The following is a 22,533-nucleotide window of genomic DNA, read 5'->3' on the forward strand; positions in this document are numbered from 1 at the left end:
ATTCCCAGCATCCCATATGGTCCCCCGAGCCCCGCCAGGAGTAATTCCTGAGTGCATGAGCCAGGAGTAACCCCTGTGCATCGCTGGGTGTGACCCAAAAACCGAAAAGAAAAAAAAAAAGAAAGCTGTGTCATGGATGGTAAACTGACCTTCGATAGTGACTCCAAAATATAGCAATACCGGGGCTGGAAAAAAAAAACAAAACCCAAAATATAGCAATACCAGTGCTGCATTGATAGTACGGGGGTAGGGCACTTTTCTTTCATGCTCCCTGGCCCTGGTGCCCAGCACCACATAGGTCTCCCGTACCGTCAAGTGGTCTCTGAGCACAGCCAGGGAAAAGCTCTGTGCACCACTGAATGTGGCCCAGAAACGAAAACAGGACTGGAGGGCTGGTGAGAAGGAAAGTGGTGCATCAGTGTGTTTTTTAGTGTCTTTTTGGGGTTTGCCCTTAAACTTCTTGGAATTTATATGGGTAAGAGGACAAAAATGACATTGAACTTGGGGATCCAAAGAATTGGGGTCTGAATTCTGCTTAGAATAAATTAGCGTGCCCCCCCCTTTTTTTTTAACCTTTTGAGTCATACCTAACATGACTCAGGAATTAATCCTGGCAGTACTTAGGGGGTTGAGGGAGCATATGGGATGCTGGAGATAGAACCCGGTCAGCTGTGTGCCAGGCAGACATCCTACCTGCTGTACTATTGCTCAGGCCCCCATAAGTTACCCTTTATCTTTTCTGATCTCATAAAGAAGTAAAGAAGTAAAAGCACTCAGGGCTTAGTCTTGGCTTTGTACTCAGGGAACATTTCTGGCAGGGATCATGAGGAGTGCCAGGGTTTGAACCTGGGTCGGCTATGTGCAAGGCAAGCATTCTCCCCACCATACTATTGCTCCAACCCCTGGGATAGATTTCTGAGAGCCTTCACAGTGCTGATTCTTTGTGTGTCTATTATTTCATACAGTTCTTAACTTCTTTTCATTGTCCAGGTATTATCCATGCAGCTGAGGAAAAGGATTGGAAAACCGCATACTCCTATTTCTATGAGGCTTTTGAAGGTTATGACTCTATTGATAGCCCCAAGGCAATTACATCTCTGAAGTACATGTTGCTGTGCAAAATCATGCTTAACACGTAGGTACTCATTAACTTAGGGTATGAGAACTCAAGTTCTTCATCTGAGTTGTGCTACAGTGGCAGAAATAGCTTAGCTTGGTGTTTGGCTAGAATAGCAGTAGCTGTCTCTGTGGGTGATTGAGGTAGGTGTGGAGGATCTTTGCTTGCTGTTCTTTTAGAACTGGGGAGACAGATTAGAACTCTCCTTTCCAGATTCTCTTGGATTGTTCTCCTTTTTTTTTTTCTTCTTTGTGGTATTTGGGCCATACTGGCGGTGCTCAGGGCTGACTCTGCTCTTAGGAATCACTCCTGGTGGGCTTGGGGAACCTTGTGGTGTGGTGCTGGAATCAAAGCCGGGTTGGCTGTGTGCAAGGCAAGCACCCTACCCACTGTACTATCGTTCCAGCCCCAGGACTGTTCCTCCTTTAACCAGCACAGGTGGCACTTTAATGAGACAAAACCAACTGTGCTGGGATCTGACTTTCATTCTGACTGTTGGAATACTTTTGGTAATCTTTTTGTTCACTTTTTGTTTTGTTTTGTATTTTTTCCCATATTTTTTGGGTCACTTCAGCAATATTCAGGGGTCACTACTGGCTTACACTCAGGAAATATTCCTGGCATTTCTTGGGGGACCATATGGGATGCTGGGGATTGAACCTGGGTTAGGCGTGTGCAAAGCAAGTGTTCTATCCACAATGCTATACCTCAAGCCCTGGTGAAGATTTTTTCTTTTTTGGCTTTCTTTTGAGCCACATTCCACAATGCCCAGGGCTTACTTCGGACTCTGCAGTCCAGAATTACTCCTGATTGTGCTTGGGAAGCCATATGGAATGCTGGGGATTGAAGATGGGTCGGCTGCCTTCCCTCCCAACTGTACTATTACTCCAGCCCTTCAGTTTTCTTTTGTATGTTGGTGTTCCCTCTTTTGGGCTGATTGGAAAAATCCTGGGGTCTGTAGTGTTTGACGCATGTGAGTTTAGGGGTGAGGATTGACAGCATCTTTGGGTAGAAATGTTCTCATCAGAATTTTGAGAAATAGAACTGTGCCTAAACATGTAATTAGAAATACAACATCCTGGAGCAGTTCACCAAGGATGTCTTTTTTTCTAGCCCAGAAGATGTCCAGGCTTTGGTGAGTGGGAAACTTGCACTTCGGTATGCTGGGAGGCAGGTAAGGAATATTTTGACTGCAGTTCTGATCTCTCCAGTCTCTGAGGCCAGCATGTTACATGTTAAGATCTCTGGTGATATCAGTGCTCTTCAGGCCTCTGTTATACTCATTGTTTCTCTCTTTTCTTTTCCTTAGGCCCATTCAGTGTACTATAGTTGCATATCATGTAATGTTTAGAGCTCACTGTAGCATTTACAGTAACTTAAGTTGCATGTAGCTTCATTCAGAAAATCATTCATGAGCTTGACAAGTTGAGCATGTGTAGAATATATGATTCTGGATCTTCTAAGAGTATGGATCCCTGTAAAATCTGGTACATGTGTGTTTTAGGGAGGTTGAATTTCTTGTTACAGAAACTAGGGTTTTTTTTTTTTGTTTTTTGTTTTTTTTTTTTAAACAGGAGAGGGTGACAGTTACAGTAAGAGACTTTGGCGATTAGTAAATCTATTTGGGTCCCTATTGTACTTGAATAGATATAGGTGTGATCTGTAAAAAGTAGATAGCTGGTTTTTATACATTGCTCGGTTATCACTAATAAAGTTTATTTATTTATTTATTTATTTATTATATATATATATATATATATATTTTTTTTTTTTTGCTTTTTGGGTCACACCTGGCGATGCACAGGGGTTACTCCTGGCTCTGCACTCAGGAATTACCCCTGGCTGTGCTCAGGGGACCATATGGGATGCTGGGATTTGAACCCGGGTCGGCCGCGTGCAAGGCAAACGCCCTACCCGCTGTGCTATCTCTCCAGCCCCTATCACTAATAAAGTTTAAAAAAATAAAATTTTATAATTTAAAATGTGTGCTGGAGCGATAGCACAGTGAGTAGGGCGTTTGCCTCGCACGTGGCCGACCCAGGTTTGATTCCTCTGTCCGTCTCAGAGAGCCCGGCAAGCTACCGAGAGCGACCCACCCGCATGGTAGAGCCTGGCGAGCTACCTGTGGCGTATTCGATATGCCAAAAACAGTAACAGCCAGTCTCGCAATGGAGACATTACTTGTGCCCGTTCGAACAAATTGATGAACAGTGGGATAACAGTGCTACAGTAGTTGTTTCCAAACAGACACATCGATTATCTTACTTTATCTTTAGAATGGACACAACAAATGATTTAATTCTTCTATCAGTACTCCTAATTAACTTTCATCAGAAAATGATTCAGATCAACTCCTGGTTTTGATTACAAGAGTATTTGTTAGGGCTGGAATGGTAGTATAGCAGGTTGGGTGCTTACTCTGCATTTAGGTTTGATCCCTGGGACTTCATATGATTTCCTGAGTGCAGAGCCAGGAGCAAGCCCTGGGTACTACTGAGTGTTCCCGTTGCCCAGCCCCAAACAAAACAAAGTAAAGCAAAACACCTTTGTTATTATAGGGCTGGAGAGATTCAGTACAGCGGGTAGAACGCTAGCCTTGCATGCAGCTGACCCAGGTTCGATCCTGGACACATATATGGTCACCTGAATGCCAAGCCAGGAGTCACTGCAGAGTATCCCCTAGTGTGGCTAAAAAAAAAACAAAACAAAAAAAACCCAAACCCCGCCTCACCTCCCAATAAACCGACCTTGTTATTATACTGAAAGACCCACTACTCTGTCTAGAGTCGGAGTTGAAGATTGGCCAAGACAGGTCAGATATTCGGGACAAGCCCAATTGACTAGTTAATGATGGGGCCAGACTTTAAATTTGGGGTATCTGAAGTTCTAGACTTCTCATAACATTTATTCTTCTGACTTGTCGAAAGGTGAAGATGAACTGCAATAATGATTTAGTTATATGTGCACCATTTTGACAGTCTGCTGTCAGACTATTATCTTTACTTAAGTATGTAAGGTATAAGAGGAACCTTTTCTAGTTCTTTGTGCTTTTCAAACAGGTGTCAGGCAGATATAGAATAATTTAGGTTTCTGGTGGCATTGAGACTTGAATTCTTGACCAGGTGCCTTTTATATCTAAATTAGAAGTTGCCCTCAACCATTGAGTGTACTTTCATCACTCAGTGTGTGGCTTTGACATTCAGTGTGATAAATAGGCTTTGCTACCTCAATCCTGATGACATTAGATCTTGGCAAGTGCCCTGTACCAAAAATAACAGTATGAGTCTTGTTATTTTTTTTTATTTTTATTTTTTTTTTTTTGGCTTTTTGGGTCACACCTGGCGATGCACAGGGGTTACTCCTGGCTCTGCACTCAGGAATTACTCCTGGCGGTGCTCAGGGGACCATATGGGATGCTGGGATTTGAACCCGGGTCGGCCGCGTGCAAGGCAAACGCCCTACCCGCTGTGCTATCTCTCCAGCCCCAGTATGAGTCTTGTTAAACAACAGGTATGATCAAGTTTAGGGAGTTTGTTTTTTTTGTTTTTGTTTTTGCTTTTTGGGTCACACCCGGCGATGCACAGGGGCTATTCCTGGCTTTGCACTCAGAAGTTACCCCTGGTGGTGCTCAGGGGACCATATGGGATGCTGGGAATCGAACCCGGGTTGGTTGCATGCAAGGCAAATGCCCTACCCACTGTGCTATTGCTCCAGTCCCAAGTTTAGGGAGTTTGAGAGTTGTGGGTATAAGGGAGTATTGGCAGAGGAGGAGAAATCAGCTGTCTTTTATTTTTTTCTCTCATCTTTGCAGAATGCTGGATCAGGGTCTTTGGGGGGGAGGAATATTTTCTATTTTCTGGTATTGTCTGGTAGGTTACTCCTTGAACAACATGTGTTTGAACTACTGGGTTCAAAATTAGATATAGATTTTTGTTTGTTCTGTTTCTTCTTGTTTTGCATTTGGGCCACATCTGGTGATTGTCAGGGGTTATTCCTCTCTGCACTCAGTAATTGTTCCCGTAGGGGACCATATGGGATGCTGGAGATTGAACCTAGGTCACCCATGTACAAGGCAGATGCCTTGCCCACTGTTCTGTTTTTTGTTTTTGCTCCCCATGCAGCGATGCTCAGGGCTTCGTCCTGGCTCGCCACTCAGGGATCATTCCTGGACTTGGGAGACCATATACGAATGGTGCTGGGGACCAAACTTGTGTCAACTGTGTGCATGGCAAGTGCTTTACCCTCTCTTCTGTCTCCTCACCCAGGCATAGATTTTTTTCCTTTTTTTTTTTTTTTTTTTTGGCCTTTTGGGTCACACCCGGCGATGCACAGGGGTTATTCCTGGCTCTGCACTCAGGACTTACTCCTGGCGGTGCTCAGGGGACCATATGGGATGCTGGGAATCGAACCTGGGTCGGCCACTTGCAAGGCAAATGCCCTACCCGCTGTGCTATTGCTCCAGCCCCGGATTTTTTTTCTAATAAAAATAGTTGGGTCTTCTTATCTTTGGGTTCCACATTCATATCATCAATCACCAGTAGATATCAGTTGGATGAATCTGTGGATACAGAATCATGGATATGGAAGTTAATAATGAGAGATTTAAACATTTGTGGATTTGGTATTCACAGAGGGGCCTGTAACCAATTGATTATAGTTATTTTATTTATTTATTTATTTTTTTCTTTTTGGGTCACACCTGACGATGCATAGGGGTTACTCCTGATTCTACACTCAGGAATTACTCCTGGCGGTGCTCAGGGGACCATATGGGATGCTGGGATTCGAACCTGGGTCGGCCGTGTGCAAGGAAAACGCCCTACCCGCTGTGCTATCACTCCAGCCCCAATATAGTTACTTTTTTAAATCATAAATTATGTGTGAATTTTCCATTGCAGGGGAAGGGGTCTCATTGTCATTTCACCTATTTTCCCTTCTGTTATCAAGGGGAGGTGGGTGGTTTTGGGTCACACTTGGCTGTGCTGAGGGCTTCCTCCCAGCTCTCTGCTCATGTTATCATCATTTCTGGCAGGCCTGAGAGACTACATGTGATGCCTGGGTATGAACCCAGGTTGGATGCGTGTAAGGCAAATTCCTTAGCTGCTGTACTTTCTCTCTGGCCTTGTCAGTTGTATTTTTATGTCATTCTAGATTTTTAAAAAAAAATGCTGCATGAAAGTCAGGCCCCCTACATGCTATACTATCTCTCTGGCACTAGAGTATTGATCTTAATAATTTTTAAAAGTTTAGTTTTGGACTGGAGCGATAGCACAGCGGGTAGAGCATTTGCCTTACACACAGCCAACCCAGCTTTGATTCCTCTGTCTCTCTCTGAGAGCCTGGCAAGCTACCAAGAGTATCCCGCCCTCATGGCAGAGGCTGGCAAACATATTTGATATGCCAAAAACAGTAACAACAAGTCTCACGATGGAAATGTTACTGGTACTCACTCGAGCAAATCGATGAACAATGTGATGACAGTACTACAGTGCTAGATTTTAAAGGAAAACTGATTGGCCCACAGTGGAATACTTCTTTTCCCCTCACTTGGAATTTTGGGTCACTGGCAGTGTTCAGGACTTACTCCTGACTTTGTGCTCAGGGTTCGTTCCTGGCTATTCTCAGAAGACCATATTTGGTGTCAGGGATTGATACTAGGTTGGAAGTGCGCAAAGCATGGGCTCTACTCGCCTTATTGCTCTGGCCCCAGCAGAGGTATTTATTTTTTAATAACTGGAGAACAATGGTGGGACAGGGTCTTCCTTATATCCAGTTATATGAATATAACATACTGCTTATGACACTTGTTAGTAGATTGTGACTGTGTAGAGTAGGTCATTCTCACTTTTTCTCTTTGTTTGTAGACAGAAGCATTAAAATGTGTTGCTCAAGCTAGCAAGAACAGATCACTGGCAGATTTTGAAAAGGTAAGCATGGTATTGTTTTATTGGGGAATTGGTGAAGGAGAGTAAACATTAAGTACTTTATTTTACTTTAGCTGTAACATTTTTGCATTATTTATAAGTGCAATTAGGCAAAAATCAGGAGTAATTTTTCAATATTGTTTGTAAACTCAAATTTTAAGATTCTTTGGAGCAAAACAGACTTGCAGACTTGCATAGTTTCTGAGTTGCATCAGTTCCTTCTTTTTTAAAAAAAATTTCCTATATCCACCTTCCCCAGTTTTTAAAGTAATTTTTAAATTTTATAAAGTAGTTCACAATATTTCGTTACATTTAATATTCAAACACCAATCCCACCACCATTACACTTTCCCGCCACCATATTTTGGGTGTTTTCATCCAAAACCCTAATCCTTGCCCCAAAGCAGAACTGAAATAATATAATTTGTATTGTTTGTTATGAAAAACCGCTGAAAATACTACAAAAAAAATCCTTAGAGGGGCCGGAACGATAGCACAGCGGGTAGGGCGTTCGCCTTGCATGCGGCCGACCTGGGTTCGATCCCCGGCATCCCATATGGTCCTCCAAGCACCGCCAGGAGTAATTCCTGAGTGCAGAGCCAGGAGTAACCCCTGAGCATCGCTGGGTGTGACCCAAAAAGCAAAAAAAAAAAAAAAATCCTTAGAGGAAAGAGGGTGAGAATTGTTGATTTCCACCCAGGGGCCATTAAACCCTTCTATAAGAGATCACTAACATGTTAGAAGTTGAGCCTTTTGTGTTTATATATATATATATATATATATATATATATACATATATATATATGTTAAGATTTTTAAAATATAAATATATAAATAAATACACACACACACACATACACATATACCTCTAAGGTTGGTTGCCTCCTACTTTGAACTCCGTCAAATGTGATGCGGTACTCTTTTTTTTGGGGGGAGAGGGGTTACTCCTGGCTCTGCACTCAGGAATCACCCCGGCAGTGCTCAGGGGACCATATGGGATGCTGGGAATCGAACCCTGGTTGGCCGAGTGCAAGGAAAATGCCCTACCCGCTGTGCTATTGCTCTAGCCCCCATGCGGTACTCTTAGAGTATGGGTAGGGAGGGTGTGTGGTATGAAGTGTTGTATAGCTGTGAATGTGTTTGCATGGTCCAGTAATATGTTCACTCGCAGGTGAAGCTCAGCCCAAGTGTGTGGAGAGCAGCCATGAGCGTGGCAGTGGTTGAGTTCTTGAGGTTTTCAGCTCCCGAGGCTGGGTCCCTTGGGGCGGGGAGGTTTTCACCCGCCCCCCGCAAGTGAAACAGCCTGATGCGGGGTCTGACAGCATGGTTCACCCTACTCCCCCTTTTTTTTCTTTGAGGTCACACCTGGTGATGCACAGGGGTTAAGTCCTGGCTCTGCACTCAGGAATTACTCCTGGCGGTGCTCGGGGGACCATATGGGATGTGGGGATCAAACCCAGGTTGGCTGCACTGCAGCAAGGCAAATACCCTACCCGTTGTACTATCACTCCAGCCCCTCCTTTTTATTTTTAAATAGTTTCAGGTCCAGCATGATAGTACAGAGGGTAAGAGTGTTTGTCCTGTACTCGGCCGACCGTGTTTAATCCTTAGCCTCTATATGGCACCCCAAGCCCTGTCAGGAGTGGTCCATAAGTACTGCTAGGTGTGGCTGCCCTTGTCTTCCACCAAATCAGTTCCACCGTATGGTAGAGTGATTCTATTTGCCATTCACCCAGTTTTTTCCAGTGGTTACATCATAATTACAGTGGACTATCAAAATCAGGAAGTAAACACTTCACAGTGAAATTTGCTGAGTTGTGGTATATAATATCTTTCAGTTTCAAAACATTTCTTGTCCTTTTTCCTTCAATTTTTTACAACAGATTGGTTTTCATTTGATGGTTGGAGAAATTGGCGTTTTCAGGCAAATAGAAAATGGATGCCTGAAATCACATAGTTAGTGTGTATAAGGGTTTGATTTCAGGCCTAGTGCTTGTTCACATCTTAGTTATTCCTTGAGCTCCAGAAGTGCTTTGACTTCTCATCCTTTGTAGTAAGAAGAGGTCTTGATGTGTCAGCATGTATGGAAAGGCACTTCCTTATGATGATGTTTTTACTTTGTTCCTTTTTGAGGGGCATTGTCACCTGCCAGTGTTCAGGGGTTACTCCTGTCTCTTCTCAGAGACCACTCCTGAAGAGGCATGGATGACTCTTGGTACCCGGGATAGAACCCGGGTCGACTGTGTGAAAGGCAAGTGCCCTATCAGCTAGCTGTTCTATCGGCCTCTACCCCAAATCTTATGATATTTATTGGAATTCTTCTCTTAGGGGTTCCTTGGGAAGCTGTTTTTGATATTTGAAAATTGCAGTGCTAAATAAAATCAGAATATTTATTTTTTTTTAACTGCAGGGTTGTATTATGTTTTTGTTCTTTACAAAACCCCATGAGCTAGCTGTGGAATTTAGCACTGCCCATTATTTAAGTTTGGAATATATTTTGATCCCCAGGGAGACTCTTCTGGGGAATAGCTTTTGTGAACTGCTTGAATAGTTCTTTGGATTCCAAGCTGAGCTACTCCTAGTTTGAGTTATCAACATGAGGCTTTAGGTGGAGAGATGGTGGTGCCTTAGTGTGTCTCTATTCTTTTAGTTCTTCATGTTTCTTATCCCTTTTTTCATGAGTTTTCTCTCAGAATCTCCCAGAACTTCATTGACCATGTAGCTCCACGCATCAGTGGATTTAGGAACTAGGAATAGCATGCCAATCTCTGTTACTTGCTTTTTGCTAGGCCCTGACAGATTACCGGGCAGAGCTCCGGGATGACCCTATCATCAGCACACACTTGGCCAAGTTGTATGATAACTTACTGGAACAGAATCTGATTCGAGTCATTGAACCCTTTTCCCGAGTACAGGTAAGACTCCTCCTGGGAACTCTAGCCCTTCTAGTGGGGGAGTTTCTGGCCAGGCATCCTCACTGTGACCCCCTTCCTTGCATCCCAAGTAGGAAATTGGTTTTTGTTTTCTGTGCCTGGTAGGAAGGAGGCCACCAAAAACTTGGGGTTTTCATGGCAGGGAACATGAATCAGATAGAGTGATGTGGTGGGCTTGAGACTGGTCTGTTGAGCCTAGTCTTCTAGAGTTTGTAGGTACTGAACTTAGAGTAAATATTTTCTGTTCTGGGTGGGTGGGACAAGAGTTTTTTTATTGTCCGTAGTGATGAAGCATAGCAGATGGACAGAGCTCAAGAGACCTGAGTACAGTCCAACTGAATCTGGTCCTATAGAGACATTCGCAGGATTGCAAGAGATACAGCAGTCTCCCCTCCCCCACATAGAAGGCAAAAGTAAAACTTTCAGTGTTGTTATCTCTACCTTTCTTGTAGATTGAACACATATCTAGCCTCATCAAACTCTCCAAGGTAAGGAGTCTTGAGCTTGTCTTGAGGGTAGTGAAGGGTCAGGGGGGTATGTGGCATGCCTGCTCTTCACACTGATGGATGTTGTTAGAAGCTCTCAAGCTTCTTGGGGACTGGGGACCCATGGGCTCAGCTGGGATTACATTGTTGCAGTTTTACTTGGAATCTGTTTTCCCTATGAGCCTTTTATACAGGGCCTTCCTGTCAGTGTATCCCTGTCAAGTGGATACTGGTCTCTTTAATCATGTCTTTACTTTTAGGCTGATGTGGAAAGGAAATTATCACAGATGATTCTTGACAAGAAATTTCATGGTGAGTAACAGTTATAACAGGGAGGGGGCTGGTGGTGGGGACTTAAGTGGCTGAGGAAGTATCACTCTTTGGTCTGTCTTGAAAGAAGAGGATCCATGTGTTTCACATGGCGGTTCCCTGGGATCCTTGCCCCTCTTCTCACTGTAGTGAGAGTATATGCTGCACATGCCCAGATGGAATGGGGAGACCTTCTTTCCCCCTCCTGCTGGGGAGAAGGAGGCAGTGAGGGAATGGACTGCTTCCCAGGTGTTCCTGTAGCTAATCATTTCTTTTACTTGGCTTGCCCTTTTGTTTCCTGCAGGGATCTTGGACCAGGGGGAGGGTGTCTTGATTATTTTTGATGAACCCCCAGTAGATAAAACTTACGAAGCTGCTCTGGAAACCATTCAGAACATGAGTAAAGTAGTGGATTCCCTCTACAACAAAGCCAAGAAACTGACATAGGTGAGTGCTGGCTCCAGGATCTGGGGCGGCGCTGTCTTCTGCCTCTCGAGACTGAAGCCTCCTGCTGGCCCCACGGTTCCCGATTGACATTGCTCTGTCTTCTCTTGCAGAGTTGGATCTGTAGCGGTCCTTTGGAGAGTGTGTGTGGCGGGCGAGTGAAACCTTTGGGGGAAAATGCTAGGAGATTCTTTTTTCTTTTTGTTCTACTTTTCGCTCGGAAAGTTTTTAAATCCTCATTTGGTGCATCTGTATTCCAGCCAATAGGTGTGCCAGTTTTCATGTAATCTTTACTGGCCCAACTTGGGAGTGGGGAAATTGCTTAAAAAAAAAAAAAGAAAAAGAAAAAAAAAAGGTTATACTAAATAAAAGGAAAAAAGGCTTACACTACCTAAAGCTGTGCTCTCTGCCTCTTGGGAGAGGGCCGCAAAGCCAGGCGACCGCCAGCCACTGGGGCACCTAATCCACCTGCTGGGCGTCACCTCTCCTCCTCTTCAGAATTGGGTGTTTGCCTGACCATCAAAGCAACGACTTTTTATTCTGTTTGTACTGAACCAAAACAAACAACTGTGTATAGACTGCTGTTTTCTTTTTTTATTTGAAATGAGGCGTTTCGGTGTTCTTTCCCCTGCCATATGGCCTGTCCACCCACCTTTCCCCTCAACAACGGCTCCAGCAGACTGGCCGAAGGTCCTGTCATCGCCGCAGCCGCAGCCGCACAGCTCCGCTTCGTCCTGTGAAGGAATGGGGACGAGGCCAGGAGCTGGTGTCCACCACGGCCACACGGGGAGCAGTGTGGGCCCTCATTGGGCCTGCTATGCATGTGGCTCTTTTTAACACAGTAAACTAGGTTAGACGTCAGTGTTTTAATTGCCCTCTCCTCTACTCTTTTCTCTCTCCCTTCTCTTTCCCCTTCTCAACCAGGAGACCATCCTTTGTCTCTTTCCCTTCTTCCCCCATGCCAGGGGAGTCCGACTCTGAAATCCAGCGCTCTCCCTTCCCCCCTCCTGCTGTCAGATGGATTTATTCCTTTTTTAAACAGTGAACATCGGAAATGAGACTGTGGGGTATTATTTTATTTTATTTTTTATTTTGTTTTTGCTTTTTGTTGTTGGGTGTTTTTTGAACAACCTCATGTATCCCTCCCAGGGAGCTTCTTTATTTACCTCTTAGAAATCAAAGGGACGGGAGGTAGAGCACTGTATTTCAGCATGCTTTGTTTTATGATGAGATTACATAGCAAGGCTTTCGTGCCATTTGGGCAGGTAAGCTTTTGCACCTTTGTTGTGCTCAACTATATTTCCTTCTTCCTCTCATCTCCTCTCGTCTCCTCTCTTTTCCCCTTCCCTTCCTCCGTACCGCCTTCCTGCTGGCCTCCTTTTGTCTTTCTTTCCCTTTCTCAGAATTATCCTTCCAGGTTTTCGTAATAAATTTATATTTTGTAAAAGAATTTTGTTGTACCAGGTTTTGCATCCCCACTGAATCCGACTGGCTTTTATTTTCCTTTCTAAAATCAGGTTTTTGTTTTCAACATCTCTCCCCATCATGTCCAGTCACTGTTTTGGTTTTGGCACCATCAATATCAAATGTACAAACGGTTCTTGCTAACCAACACCAGGTATATCTGATGTTCAGATGAGTTCCAATAAAAACAATTTTTTTTTCAAAAAGTGTCCTTTCTTGAGTGCTGGAGGACTCCTGACTAAGCCCAGGCAGCCTTGTGTAGCTCTCTAGACTCACCAATGCTCTACTGTTCACAGGCCTAGTGGGATCTTTTAGAAGTGTAGGGCTTCGGGTAAGAAAGTTGGTCTGTGGGGCTGGAGCCATATTGCAGTGGGTAGGGCACTTGCTTTGCACAGCCTGACCGAGTTCTGATCCCTGGCACTCGACACAGTTCCTCAGACACTGCCACTACACAATTCCTGAGTGTAGAACCAGGAATGACCCCTGAGCATCACTGGGTGTGGCACAAATGCTAAACAGAATAAAAAAGTTGGCTCTGTGAGGTTTGAAATGGAAAGTGGTTTTTAGATATTTTATTTTTCCAAATTATTGTAGCCCATTGAGGACATGGTGTCTGGGTTCTTTTCCTCAAGCACATTTTGAGAATGGTGCTGCTTTGGTAGGTAATTGTGTAGGGGTTATAGGAAGTTATTACAGCAAGTGCCTGGAGAATCCTGATATTCTGATGTGGTTGTTTTTATGTAGAATTTTCAGAAGCAGTTATTTTTCACAGTATGTCCCTCACCCCTCCCTGGGAGTAGTTTCGAGGGGGGCTATGGGGCTCAGACCCAGGGAATGAGTAGAACTGAGGACTCTGGGGCCACTTGGGAGGGTGAATTCCGGTTGTCTATTCCACTTCCATCCCAGCAGTACTGCTCTTCTCTGGTGTATGCAGAGTTTTACTTGCAGGAAGAGTTTTTGCTTCAGTGAAGGACTTCAAATAATATTCCAAAAAGATGTAGAACTGGAGCATAGGGGAGGACTTCCCCAAGCTGGGGAGAACCTGAGAAGCCAGATGGGGAGCAGCCGTCTCTGCTCCGGGACTCTGATGGATCCCTCGAAAACTGCACTGTCCACTAGGTAGCCACGTGTGGCTGTTTAGGCCTTGAAAGATGGCTAGTTCCAAACTGGGTTATTACTGCAAATGTAAACACAAAGCAAACTTTGAAGACAAAATGAAAAGAGAAAAAGAATGTAAAACAGCTTAACTTTTTAAGTATTTTGAAATATTTTAACCATATTGGGCTAAATAATAAAATGTTACTGAAGTTGATCTGCTTGTTCTTTTTTTTTTTTTCAATGTGGCTCCTAGGAATTACCTATGTGGCTTGCATCTGTCCTTTTTTTTTTAAAAAAAAAAAGTATATATATATATATTGGGGGCTGGAGCAATAGCACAGCGGGTAGGGCATTTGCCTTGCAAGCGGCCGACCCGGGTTCGATTCCCAGCATCCCATATGGTCCCCTGAGCACCGCCAGGAGTGATTCCTGAGTGCATGAGCCAGGAGTAACCCCTGTGCATCGCCAGGTGTGACCCAAAAAGCAAAAAAAAAAAAAAAAAAAGACTTAGTTATGATTGGGGCTAGAGCAATAGCACAGCGGGTAGGGCGTCTGCCTTGCACGCAGTCGACCTGGGTTCGATTCCCAGCATCCCATATGGTCCCCTGAGCACCGCCAGGAGTAATTCCTGAGTGCAGAGCCAGGAGTAACTCCTGTGCATCACCGGTGTGATCCAAAAAAAGCAAAATAAATAAATAAATAAAAATAAAATATATGGCTCCTAGGAATTAGTTCCTATGTGGCTTGCATTTCTGGCTCGTGTACTGTGTTTTTTGAACAGTGCTGCTCTAGAACCTTAGGCCTGTGTGTCTTTGTGGCCTCAAACAGTCCAGGCAGAGCTGAGGCAGGTTCTGGCTGTGGTGCTGGCCGTGTGTAGGGACCTTTCCTGATACCAGTTACGGTGCCAAGGGTTTGAGGGTTCATGAGACTCTGCTGGTGCTGGGAGCAGAGGCTGGGGCGCTGGCGCTTGGGCACTGCTGCATGCGTTATGTAATCTGTGCTGCCCAGAAGGGCCACTAGATGCTGCTCTGTGATCCCTGAAAGAACAAAGCACGACTTCCTCCAGAACCAGGGCTCAGCCCTACCACAGAACATTCTCTGGAAACTAGCGTGGCTTTCTTACAATGGCTCAGGGGGTGACACCTGGGCAGCCCACCCCTGCACTGCAGATAAAGCAGCAGTCTGCCTCTTCGACAGCCAGAGATAGGCTATAGGAGGAACAGGTTGACTGGGGGGTGGGTTTTGGGTATCTTCCCTGCAAGACAGCTCTATCAGCTGAATCTGCCTTCTGGATCATTGCTTCTCTATTTCCCCGCCCTTCTGCCCCACTTCTTTTCCCTTCCCTTCTCACCATGCTGTTCTGTGTGGGGCCTTGAAAATAGGGGTAGCACTGCAGTTCCTGAGGTATCAATGAGGTTGGGGTTGGGAGGGAGCAGTGACATCCCATTCATGCTCTGCTGCGTGTGTGACTGCTTTGACCAGTGTGAGGAGGAGATAATCCTGCCAATAGCTCTTTTGAAGGTGTTATGGAACGGCAGCTGAACTGGGCAAGAAAACACCAAACTGGTCAGGTTGTGAAGACCCAGGCAGATGGATGCTTTCTTGGTTTGAATGGATGAATTGCAGCTTGGTACTACCCACCATGAACTGAAGTAGCAATAAACTGAAATTCATAGAGCTAATTGAACCCCGATATGGTGGGTATATGCCTCCAAATCTCAGAAGTGCTTGGGGAAGCATTTTAACCTCTGCTCAGCAGAAGAATCTGAAGGGAACCTTGAGACGTAAGAAAGGCAGTGTTGGGGCTGGAGTGATAGCACAGTGGGTAGGATGTTTGCCTTGCACGCGGACGACCTGGGTTCAATTCCCAGCATCCTATATGGTCCCCTGAGCATTGCTGAGTGTAGCCCCCCTCCTTCCCCATCCACTGAGAAAAGGCAGTGTAGTCATGGGTTTACTTGGGCTACTTCATTAGGGACTGGTAAGAGGGGTCGTGGCAGGAGTTCATCTGTGCCTGGGAAATTCACTGCCCAGGGAGCACAGATACAACTTTGAAGGGGAGGAGAATAGGGACCACAGCAACCATACTCACGGGCCTCCTGGTTCTGGTCAGGACTAATCAATCCCTGATGGTGCTCAGGGGACTATGGTGCAGGGGATTTAACTGAGCTTGACCGTGTGTAAAGCAAGTGCCTTAATTTGTGCTACCTGAGGTGACTTCTTAAAGCTTACTGTAGGAGGAGGGTTGAGCATAGTTCTCTGAAGAGTCTCTGGACCCAGCGACATAAAGACAGGCATGTGCCGAGTTAGCTCTGGGCCTGCCTTTATGGAAATTGAGGATGGCTGCTGTGGCTGTTTCCCAAGGGCTATGGGAGAAGCTGCCCTTGGCCCAGAGCCCTGCTCCACTGGGTTGTCACGACACGCAATATATAGTGAGTGCCCCCACTGGGTGGCATCTCAGCTGTTAACAGCACACAAATTGTGGGAGAGGGCAGAGGCTGACCACCTGGGGTGCTCAGCCCCCTGGGAGTCATGTAAAGATCCTATGGCCTCTCTGGGTGCCACCGACTCCTTGACTCCTGTGTCTCTGGGCTTGCGAACGGAATCTTCAGAACCAAACACACGAAAGTGGCTTTTGTGAAGAACCGGGGTTTTTTTTTTGCTTGGCCGAGGAATAGTTCTTAGTAATAACCAGACTTTGACTCAGAATTGTGTAATTTTACTAGCACCCCGTCTCTATAAGTACCATGAGACACCCAGAGCATGAGAGGCCGCGGGAAGAGCCGCGACTCGGGTTGGGAGACTCTGGTCTCTGGGTACGTGAAGGCCGTGTTCGTGACGGGCCGGGGCCCTGGGTAGTGGCCAGACCCCGGTCTGGTCCCAGGTGTGGTGTGGGAAAGCCAGTCACCGAGGAACGGCCCAGAGCTTGCCTCCGCCTCTGCGGCCTGTATTTCTCCGCCCTGCCCCGGCCGCGGGCGTGGACCGGGGGCCGGGGGCGGTCGGGCCCTAGAATCCAGAAGCAGCCCCGTGGGGCCGCGCGCGTGGCCAGTGCGGGGCCGCGGGCGGGCGGGCGGGCGGCAGCTGCGAGCGGCGCGGCGGGAACAAAGGCAGCACGTGTCTGGGCGGGGCGGCGCCGGCCCCGCCCCCACCCCGCGCCCCGCCTGGCCCGGCCGGCCGCGCGGGTGCCCGGGACTCGGGCGAGCGCCCGCCGCCGCCGCCGCCGACCCCGGGTGCTGCGTGGGCCGCGGCGAGGAGGGGCGCCTCGGGCTCGGCAGCGCGGCCCTGCCCGCGGCGCGCGGCGTCGGCGGCGCGATCCCCGGCTCCCCGGGCGCGAGCAGCGCGCGCGGCCCCGCGGTGCGCGCCGGGCCGGGAGCGCGCGCGGCGGCGAAGGCGGCCGGGCGGGGGGCGGGGCCGGCGCCTGCAGAACCTTGGACAGAAGCTCCGGAGCCGCCGCCGCCGCCGCCGCCGCCGCGCGAGCCCCGCCGAGCCCCGCCGAGCGCCGCCGGGCGCGGGAGCCGCCTTCCGCCGGGTAAGCCTGGGCTTCGGGCCGCCGGCGTGCGGGACCGACCGTGCCGCGGCCTCGCGCTCCGCAGCGGCGGGGCCGGGCGGGGGGTTGCGCTGCGGCGGAGGCGGCCGCGCTGCGGCGCGGGGGCGCGGGTGGGGCCGCCGGGCCGAGGGCTCGGGGCCGGGGCGCAGAAGCCCGCACCGCCAGCCGCACTGCCCCGGCGGGGTGCTGAGAACCATCTTGTTTTCCACGCAGATCCGAAGGGGCCCGCCCGCATCCCGGGAGCGCCCCCGCCTCGTCCCCCGGGCCGCCGCGGGCTCGCTGAGCCGCTCCCTTCCTCCGGCCGGCAGGCTGGGCTCGCAGGGGCGCGGGTCCCCGCGCGGCGCGCAGCGGCACCATGGGCACGGTGCTGTCCCTGTCCCCCAGCTACCGGAAGGCCACGCTGTTTGAGGATGGCGCGGCCACGGTGGGCCACTACACGGCCGTGCAGAACAGCAAGAACGCCAAGGACAAGAACCTGAAGCGGCACTCCATCATCTCCGTGCTGCCCTGGAAGAGGATCGTGGCCGTGTCGGCCAAGAAGAAGAACTCCAAGAAGGTGCAGCCCAACAGTAGCTACCAGAATAACATCACGCACCTCAACAATGAGAACCTGAAGAAGTCGCTGTCGTGCGCCAACCTGTCCACCTTCGCCCAGCCCCCGCCAGCCCAGCCGCCCGCGCCGCCCGCCAGCCAGCTCTCGGGCTCCCAGACCGGGGTGTCGTCCTCCGTCAAGAAGGCCCCGCACCCCGCCGTCACCTCGGCAGGGACGCCCAAACGGGTCATCGTCCAGGCGTCCACCAGTGAGCTGCTGCGCTGCCTGGGCGAGTTCCTGTGCCGCCGGTGCTACCGCCTCAAGCACCTGTCCCCCACGGACCCTGTGCTCTGGCTGCGCAGCGTGGACCGCTCGCTGCTGCTGCAGGGCTGGCAGGACCAGGGCTTCATCACGCCTGCCAACGTGGTCTTCCTCTACATGCTCTGCAGGGATGTCATCTCCTCCGAGGTGGGCTCCGACCATGAGCTGCAGGCCGTCCTGCTGACCTGCCTATACCTGTCCTACTCCTACATGGGCAACGAGATCTCCTATCCGCTCAAGCCCTTCCTGGTGGAGAGCTGCAAGGAGGCCTTTTGGGACCGCTGCCTCTCGGTCATCAACCTCATGAGCTCCAAGATGCTGCAGATCAACGCGGACCCCCACTACTTCACACAGGTGTTCTCCGACCTGAAGAATGAGAGTGGCCAGGAGGACAAGAAGCGGCTCCTGCTCGGGCTCGATCGGTGAGCCCGGGAGCCTGCGTCCTGGCTCCAGGATTCAATTCATTTTAAGAAACAAAAAATTTATTACGATACCAATCAGATTTTGTGTACAGTATCCGTCTAGCGAAGCCGCCAAGGGCCTCTCTCCCTCCCCACCATCTCTCCCGGGGGGTTCTCTGCAGCCCTTGCCAAGAATTCCGGGCTCCGTTGTTGAACTCCCGCGAACCGTGTGCGAAACCCAGAAGATGTATACCCCAGCCGCTCAGGCCCCTGGCCTCGCCCTGCGGGGAGCTGGAAGGCGTGAGCCCCCCTGGCACCCCTGCACCCCTGCAGGCTGGAGAAGGGCCTCTGTCTGTTTGGGCCCCAGAGGAATGGGCCTTTCTGCGCGCAGGCCCTGCCCTGGCTCCTGTGTGGGGCTGCGTTCTCTCCCCGGGGAGCCAGCGCCCCTGACTGAGCCGCACCAGAGGCCCTCTGCACTCTTCAGCCCGGAGATGCCGGCCTGGGGCTGGGACTCTGTCCTGTTGTTGGGCTGCGCAGGACCCTGGTTTGCTCTTTTCTTTTTTAGGGAGAAGGGCTTTCCTTTAGTGGGGACGTGGACCATGCCCGACCCCACCCCACCTGGCCCCCCCATCCCCCCCCCCCGCCTGGTCCCTTTGTCCCCGCTACCAGCTGTGTTGGTAGTGTTGGTTAATGAGCTGGTTTGACTCATTAAGTTCTTTCATTTTGGGTCCCAGCTCAAGGGGTGGGGTGAAGCTGAGGACAGCTCCTTTCCTGGGTGAATCTGTCATTTGAATAATGCAGCTTAGTCATCCTGAGGGGAAGGCCAGGACAGCTGCAGGTGCCCATTATCGACAGCCCGCCTGCCTTCTGGGCGGGCGGGGGCGCCCTGCCTGCCTCTGAGCCGGGGCCTGTCTCAGGGCTCAGGCTTCTTGGTGGTGCACATGACAATTGTCCTGCAGACCTGGGGTGGGGGCGGGGTGGGAGGGAGCAGAATGGGGGCCCGGAGCAGGCATCACGGTGGTGTAATGCCAGAGCCCTCTGTCCACCCCTGCTCTCATTTAAGCTGTTTCCTAGCAGCTCAGTTTCATCTGATGGTGGAGCCTTTGCCCTGCAGGGTCCAGTGGGACGGCTGGGTGCTTGGAGACAATTCCTGCCAGCCCCGGGAATCCTGCGGATCCGACAGCTGCAGCTGCTGGCCTGGGCTTCCTCCTGGCCCCGGTGGCTGCACTGTACCTCGTCCCGTTTTCTTTCTGCTTCTCCCAAGATTGGTGGCTTGGGACTTGGGAGAACATCAGAAAGGAGCGAGTCTTCTCCATGGCCCATCACTCCAGTTTCGGGGAACAAAGACTAACGTGAAGATGCTACAGAGAATTCTCTCTTCCAGTGCCAATCCCCTGGGGCTGTGTCAGAATATGGGGGGGCGGGGGTGCTAGCTGGGGGTGGGAGCAGAGGGTGGTGGTTTTACATGGGTTTAGGTTCGAGGGGGCGGCTGGCTTCAGCACAAGCACTACTGAAACTCTCCTGAAAAAAAAGAGAAAGCTGTGAAATTGAGCTTCCGGTTTAAGAGGCCTGGAGCCGAGCTTGATGGCCTGAGCTGCTTCCCAGACTTAGGGAGGAGGGCCAGCCCCACTGAGCGCACTGGCCAGGGCCCACGCCCGGCCCGGACACACCTGGAGGTGCCCACCGAGCGCCCCGAGCAAGACTGGCAGCCAGTCTGCGACGGAGCTGGAAGGAGGCTGTGGCTGCTGGCGCAGACCTCACTGCGGAGCCTCTTCTCAGTTCAGATTCTGCTGCCACGTGTGACCTGAGGTAGGAGGGCCCTGGGGGCAGTGGCCCGGAGGCCCGGCCAGAAGCGGGAGGCTGGGGTGCTGAACTCCAGAGGAGGGGGGCACACATTTGTGCTCACACATGGCGCTGGCTGAAACTGCGGTGAAGTTGCACCCACAGGATTCCAGTTTTGCGTGTTTCCTTCTCTTTCTCCATATTTATTTTTTTAATCTTTCTGGAGGCGGTGCCCATGTCAGGAGTGGCTGGGGACTAAGGAGACGCCTAGTTCCATCAGCGGGAAGCCACGGCCGCCTATCCCCCATGCACTGGCCGTCAGTATTGTGTAAAGGAACAACCGATATACTTGAGTGTGCAAGCAATGATCCCATTTGACATGCTGCTATGAAGACTACTTTTAGAACAATTAAAAAAAAACGAAAAAAAAAAACAACGTACAAAAAACCCCCCACCTTATTCTTTAATTGTTGCTTTTACAGTGATATTGTGCATGCAAACCGGGAGCATTTTGTGTCTTAAGAAAAATACTCTTTAGAACAGATGGCTGTGAAAATTACACCCGTGCACAGAACAAGTCACAGGAATAATAGTTCAGGATTTGGTTTTTCTCTTTTCCTTGTAAACCTGAAGGGTTGGTATATTCTTTCCATGCAGTTCTTAGGATTTCGTTTTGTTCCAACAGTTGTTACACTTGCAATGAAAAGAAAATGTGCCATTTTTTTCACTTGGAATTATTCATAGCTGTATATTTGAAACTGCTAATTATACATGTGCGGTGTATGTTGGTTTTTTAGTGCAATTTCTTCCGTAGCTATTTTTTGACCAAACCGTGGGTATTGTTAAAATATTAATTTATCTTTGTCTCATTTTGTATGTGTGTGTAGCGTGTTTGTAGGTGTGTGTGGTTTATAATCTGACAAGGTCATGAAGCTCAGTTTGGCTGTAATTTAATTCCCCTTTCCTTATTTTTATTTATTTTTGTACTGTGCTGATTAAATAAAATGCACTGACCATCCATTACCTAGACTTCGTCCCTTTTTATAGATGATTCCTGCACTCAGAAGGTGATTGGATTTGTGCTTGGGGGAGGGGAGCGGCTTAGAGCCTCCCTAAGGTTAAGGTGATTAAGGATGCAGCCCAGGTCACGCCCGCTCTAGTGGAGCTGCTTGTGGGGAGGGGGCGGGCACCTCTGCTCCTCAGAGGTCCCCTTGATTTGTGGTGACTGAGGTTCCGGCAGAGGCGTGGCCTGGAAAGGCTCTACCGAGGGAGCCCCGGGCCGCTGCCCCATGTCTGGGCCTGGCCCTGCTCCCCACTCACTGCTTCGGGGTTCTCAGGGGACGGAGGTATCTGTGGCCCAATCCGGCCAAGTCAACTCTGAGCAGGTTTCCAACCCTGCTGCGCCCAGGTAAGCAGATGCCCAAGCCTGTAACTGTGATGAGGGTGGCACCCCCTACTGGTGGTCAGTACTGTGCAGTGCCCGCTCATGCCACCAGCCTAAGCCTCAGGAACCTGCAGGGCTGTAGGGACTTGGTTCTCCTGCAGGACCTGTGTCCCATGGCTGTAGGGACTTGGTTCTCCTGCAGGACCTGTGTCCCATGGCCCCGAGCTGCTCTGGGCACCAGGAAGGTGCTTCTGTACAGGCTTCCCCTTGGGAGCTGCCGGCCACCGTGTCAGGACTCTCCAGTTCTTCCCCATCAGTGGCCGGTGGTTGGGTGGCATCCTGTGGCTGCAAGTTCGTGCGTTCTGGGGGTGCCTGTCGCCTCTCAAGGGCCTGGCCTTGCTTGACTGCAATCCTCCACCTTGAGATACCCCAATTTCTTGTTGGCGCATCTCGCTTGCTACCCGCATTGTCCCCTAAATAGCCAGAGAGGTGCTGGGCTGCCGGCACTCAGGCCCCTCCCCAGGCTGCCGCCGCAGACTCAGGCTTTTCTTCTTAAGTACGTGCTTTGATTTCAGGAAGCAGGAGAGCGAGGCCCACTTCCGCCAGCATGCCAGTCTTAAAATGGTGGCAGAAAGGGTTTGGATTTAGATTTACACACACACACACACACACACACACACACACACACACACACACACACTTTATATTTGCGTTGGAAAGCTTTGGGGAAAATGAGCTTCCATTTCATTGTCTTTGCCTTAATGCTCCTTCCACCCTCTGGGAGAACAACTG

At 49.4% G+C, this 22,533-nt stretch overlaps 2 protein-coding genes across 3 annotated transcripts in view; both read left to right on the top strand.

The window, feature by feature from the left end:
* Nucleotides 1-13,988, top strand: part of PSMD11 (proteasome 26S subunit, non-ATPase 11) — a 46,687-nt gene extending 32,699 nt beyond the window's left edge. For both annotated transcript variants that reach the window (XM_004608568.2, XM_055130011.1), the window contains 8 exons: nucleotides 991-1,135; nucleotides 2,231-2,291; nucleotides 6,982-7,044; nucleotides 9,831-9,956; nucleotides 10,427-10,462; nucleotides 10,720-10,771; nucleotides 11,073-11,215; nucleotides 11,326-13,988. In XM_004608568.2, the coding sequence (XP_004608625.1) occupies nucleotides 991-1,135; nucleotides 2,231-2,291; nucleotides 6,982-7,044; nucleotides 9,831-9,956; nucleotides 10,427-10,462; nucleotides 10,720-10,771; nucleotides 11,073-11,215 (626 nt within the window). In that variant the 3' untranslated portion in view covers nucleotides 11,326-13,988. The remainder of the gene's footprint in view (nucleotides 1-990; nucleotides 1,136-2,230; nucleotides 2,292-6,981; nucleotides 7,045-9,830; nucleotides 9,957-10,426; nucleotides 10,463-10,719; nucleotides 10,772-11,072; nucleotides 11,216-11,325) is intronic.
* Nucleotides 13,989-17,142: 3,154 nt separating this feature from the next.
* On the top strand, nucleotides 17,143-21,380 carry CDK5R1 (cyclin dependent kinase 5 regulatory subunit 1). Its single transcript, XM_055130012.1, has 2 exons — nucleotides 17,143-17,303; nucleotides 17,535-21,380. The coding sequence occupies exon 2, from the start codon at nucleotides 17,677-17,679 to the stop codon at nucleotides 18,598-18,600; it is 924 nt and encodes a 307-aa protein (XP_054985987.1). The 5' UTR covers nucleotides 17,143-17,303; nucleotides 17,535-17,676; the 3' UTR covers nucleotides 18,601-21,380.
* Nucleotides 21,381-22,533: the final 1,153 nt, after the last annotated feature.

This window comes from Sorex araneus, chromosome 3 (assembly GCF_027595985.1).
Source record: "Sorex araneus isolate mSorAra2 chromosome 3, mSorAra2.pri, whole genome shotgun sequence".
NCBI classification, from domain to species: Eukaryota; Metazoa; Chordata; class Mammalia; order Eulipotyphla; family Soricidae; genus Sorex; species Sorex araneus.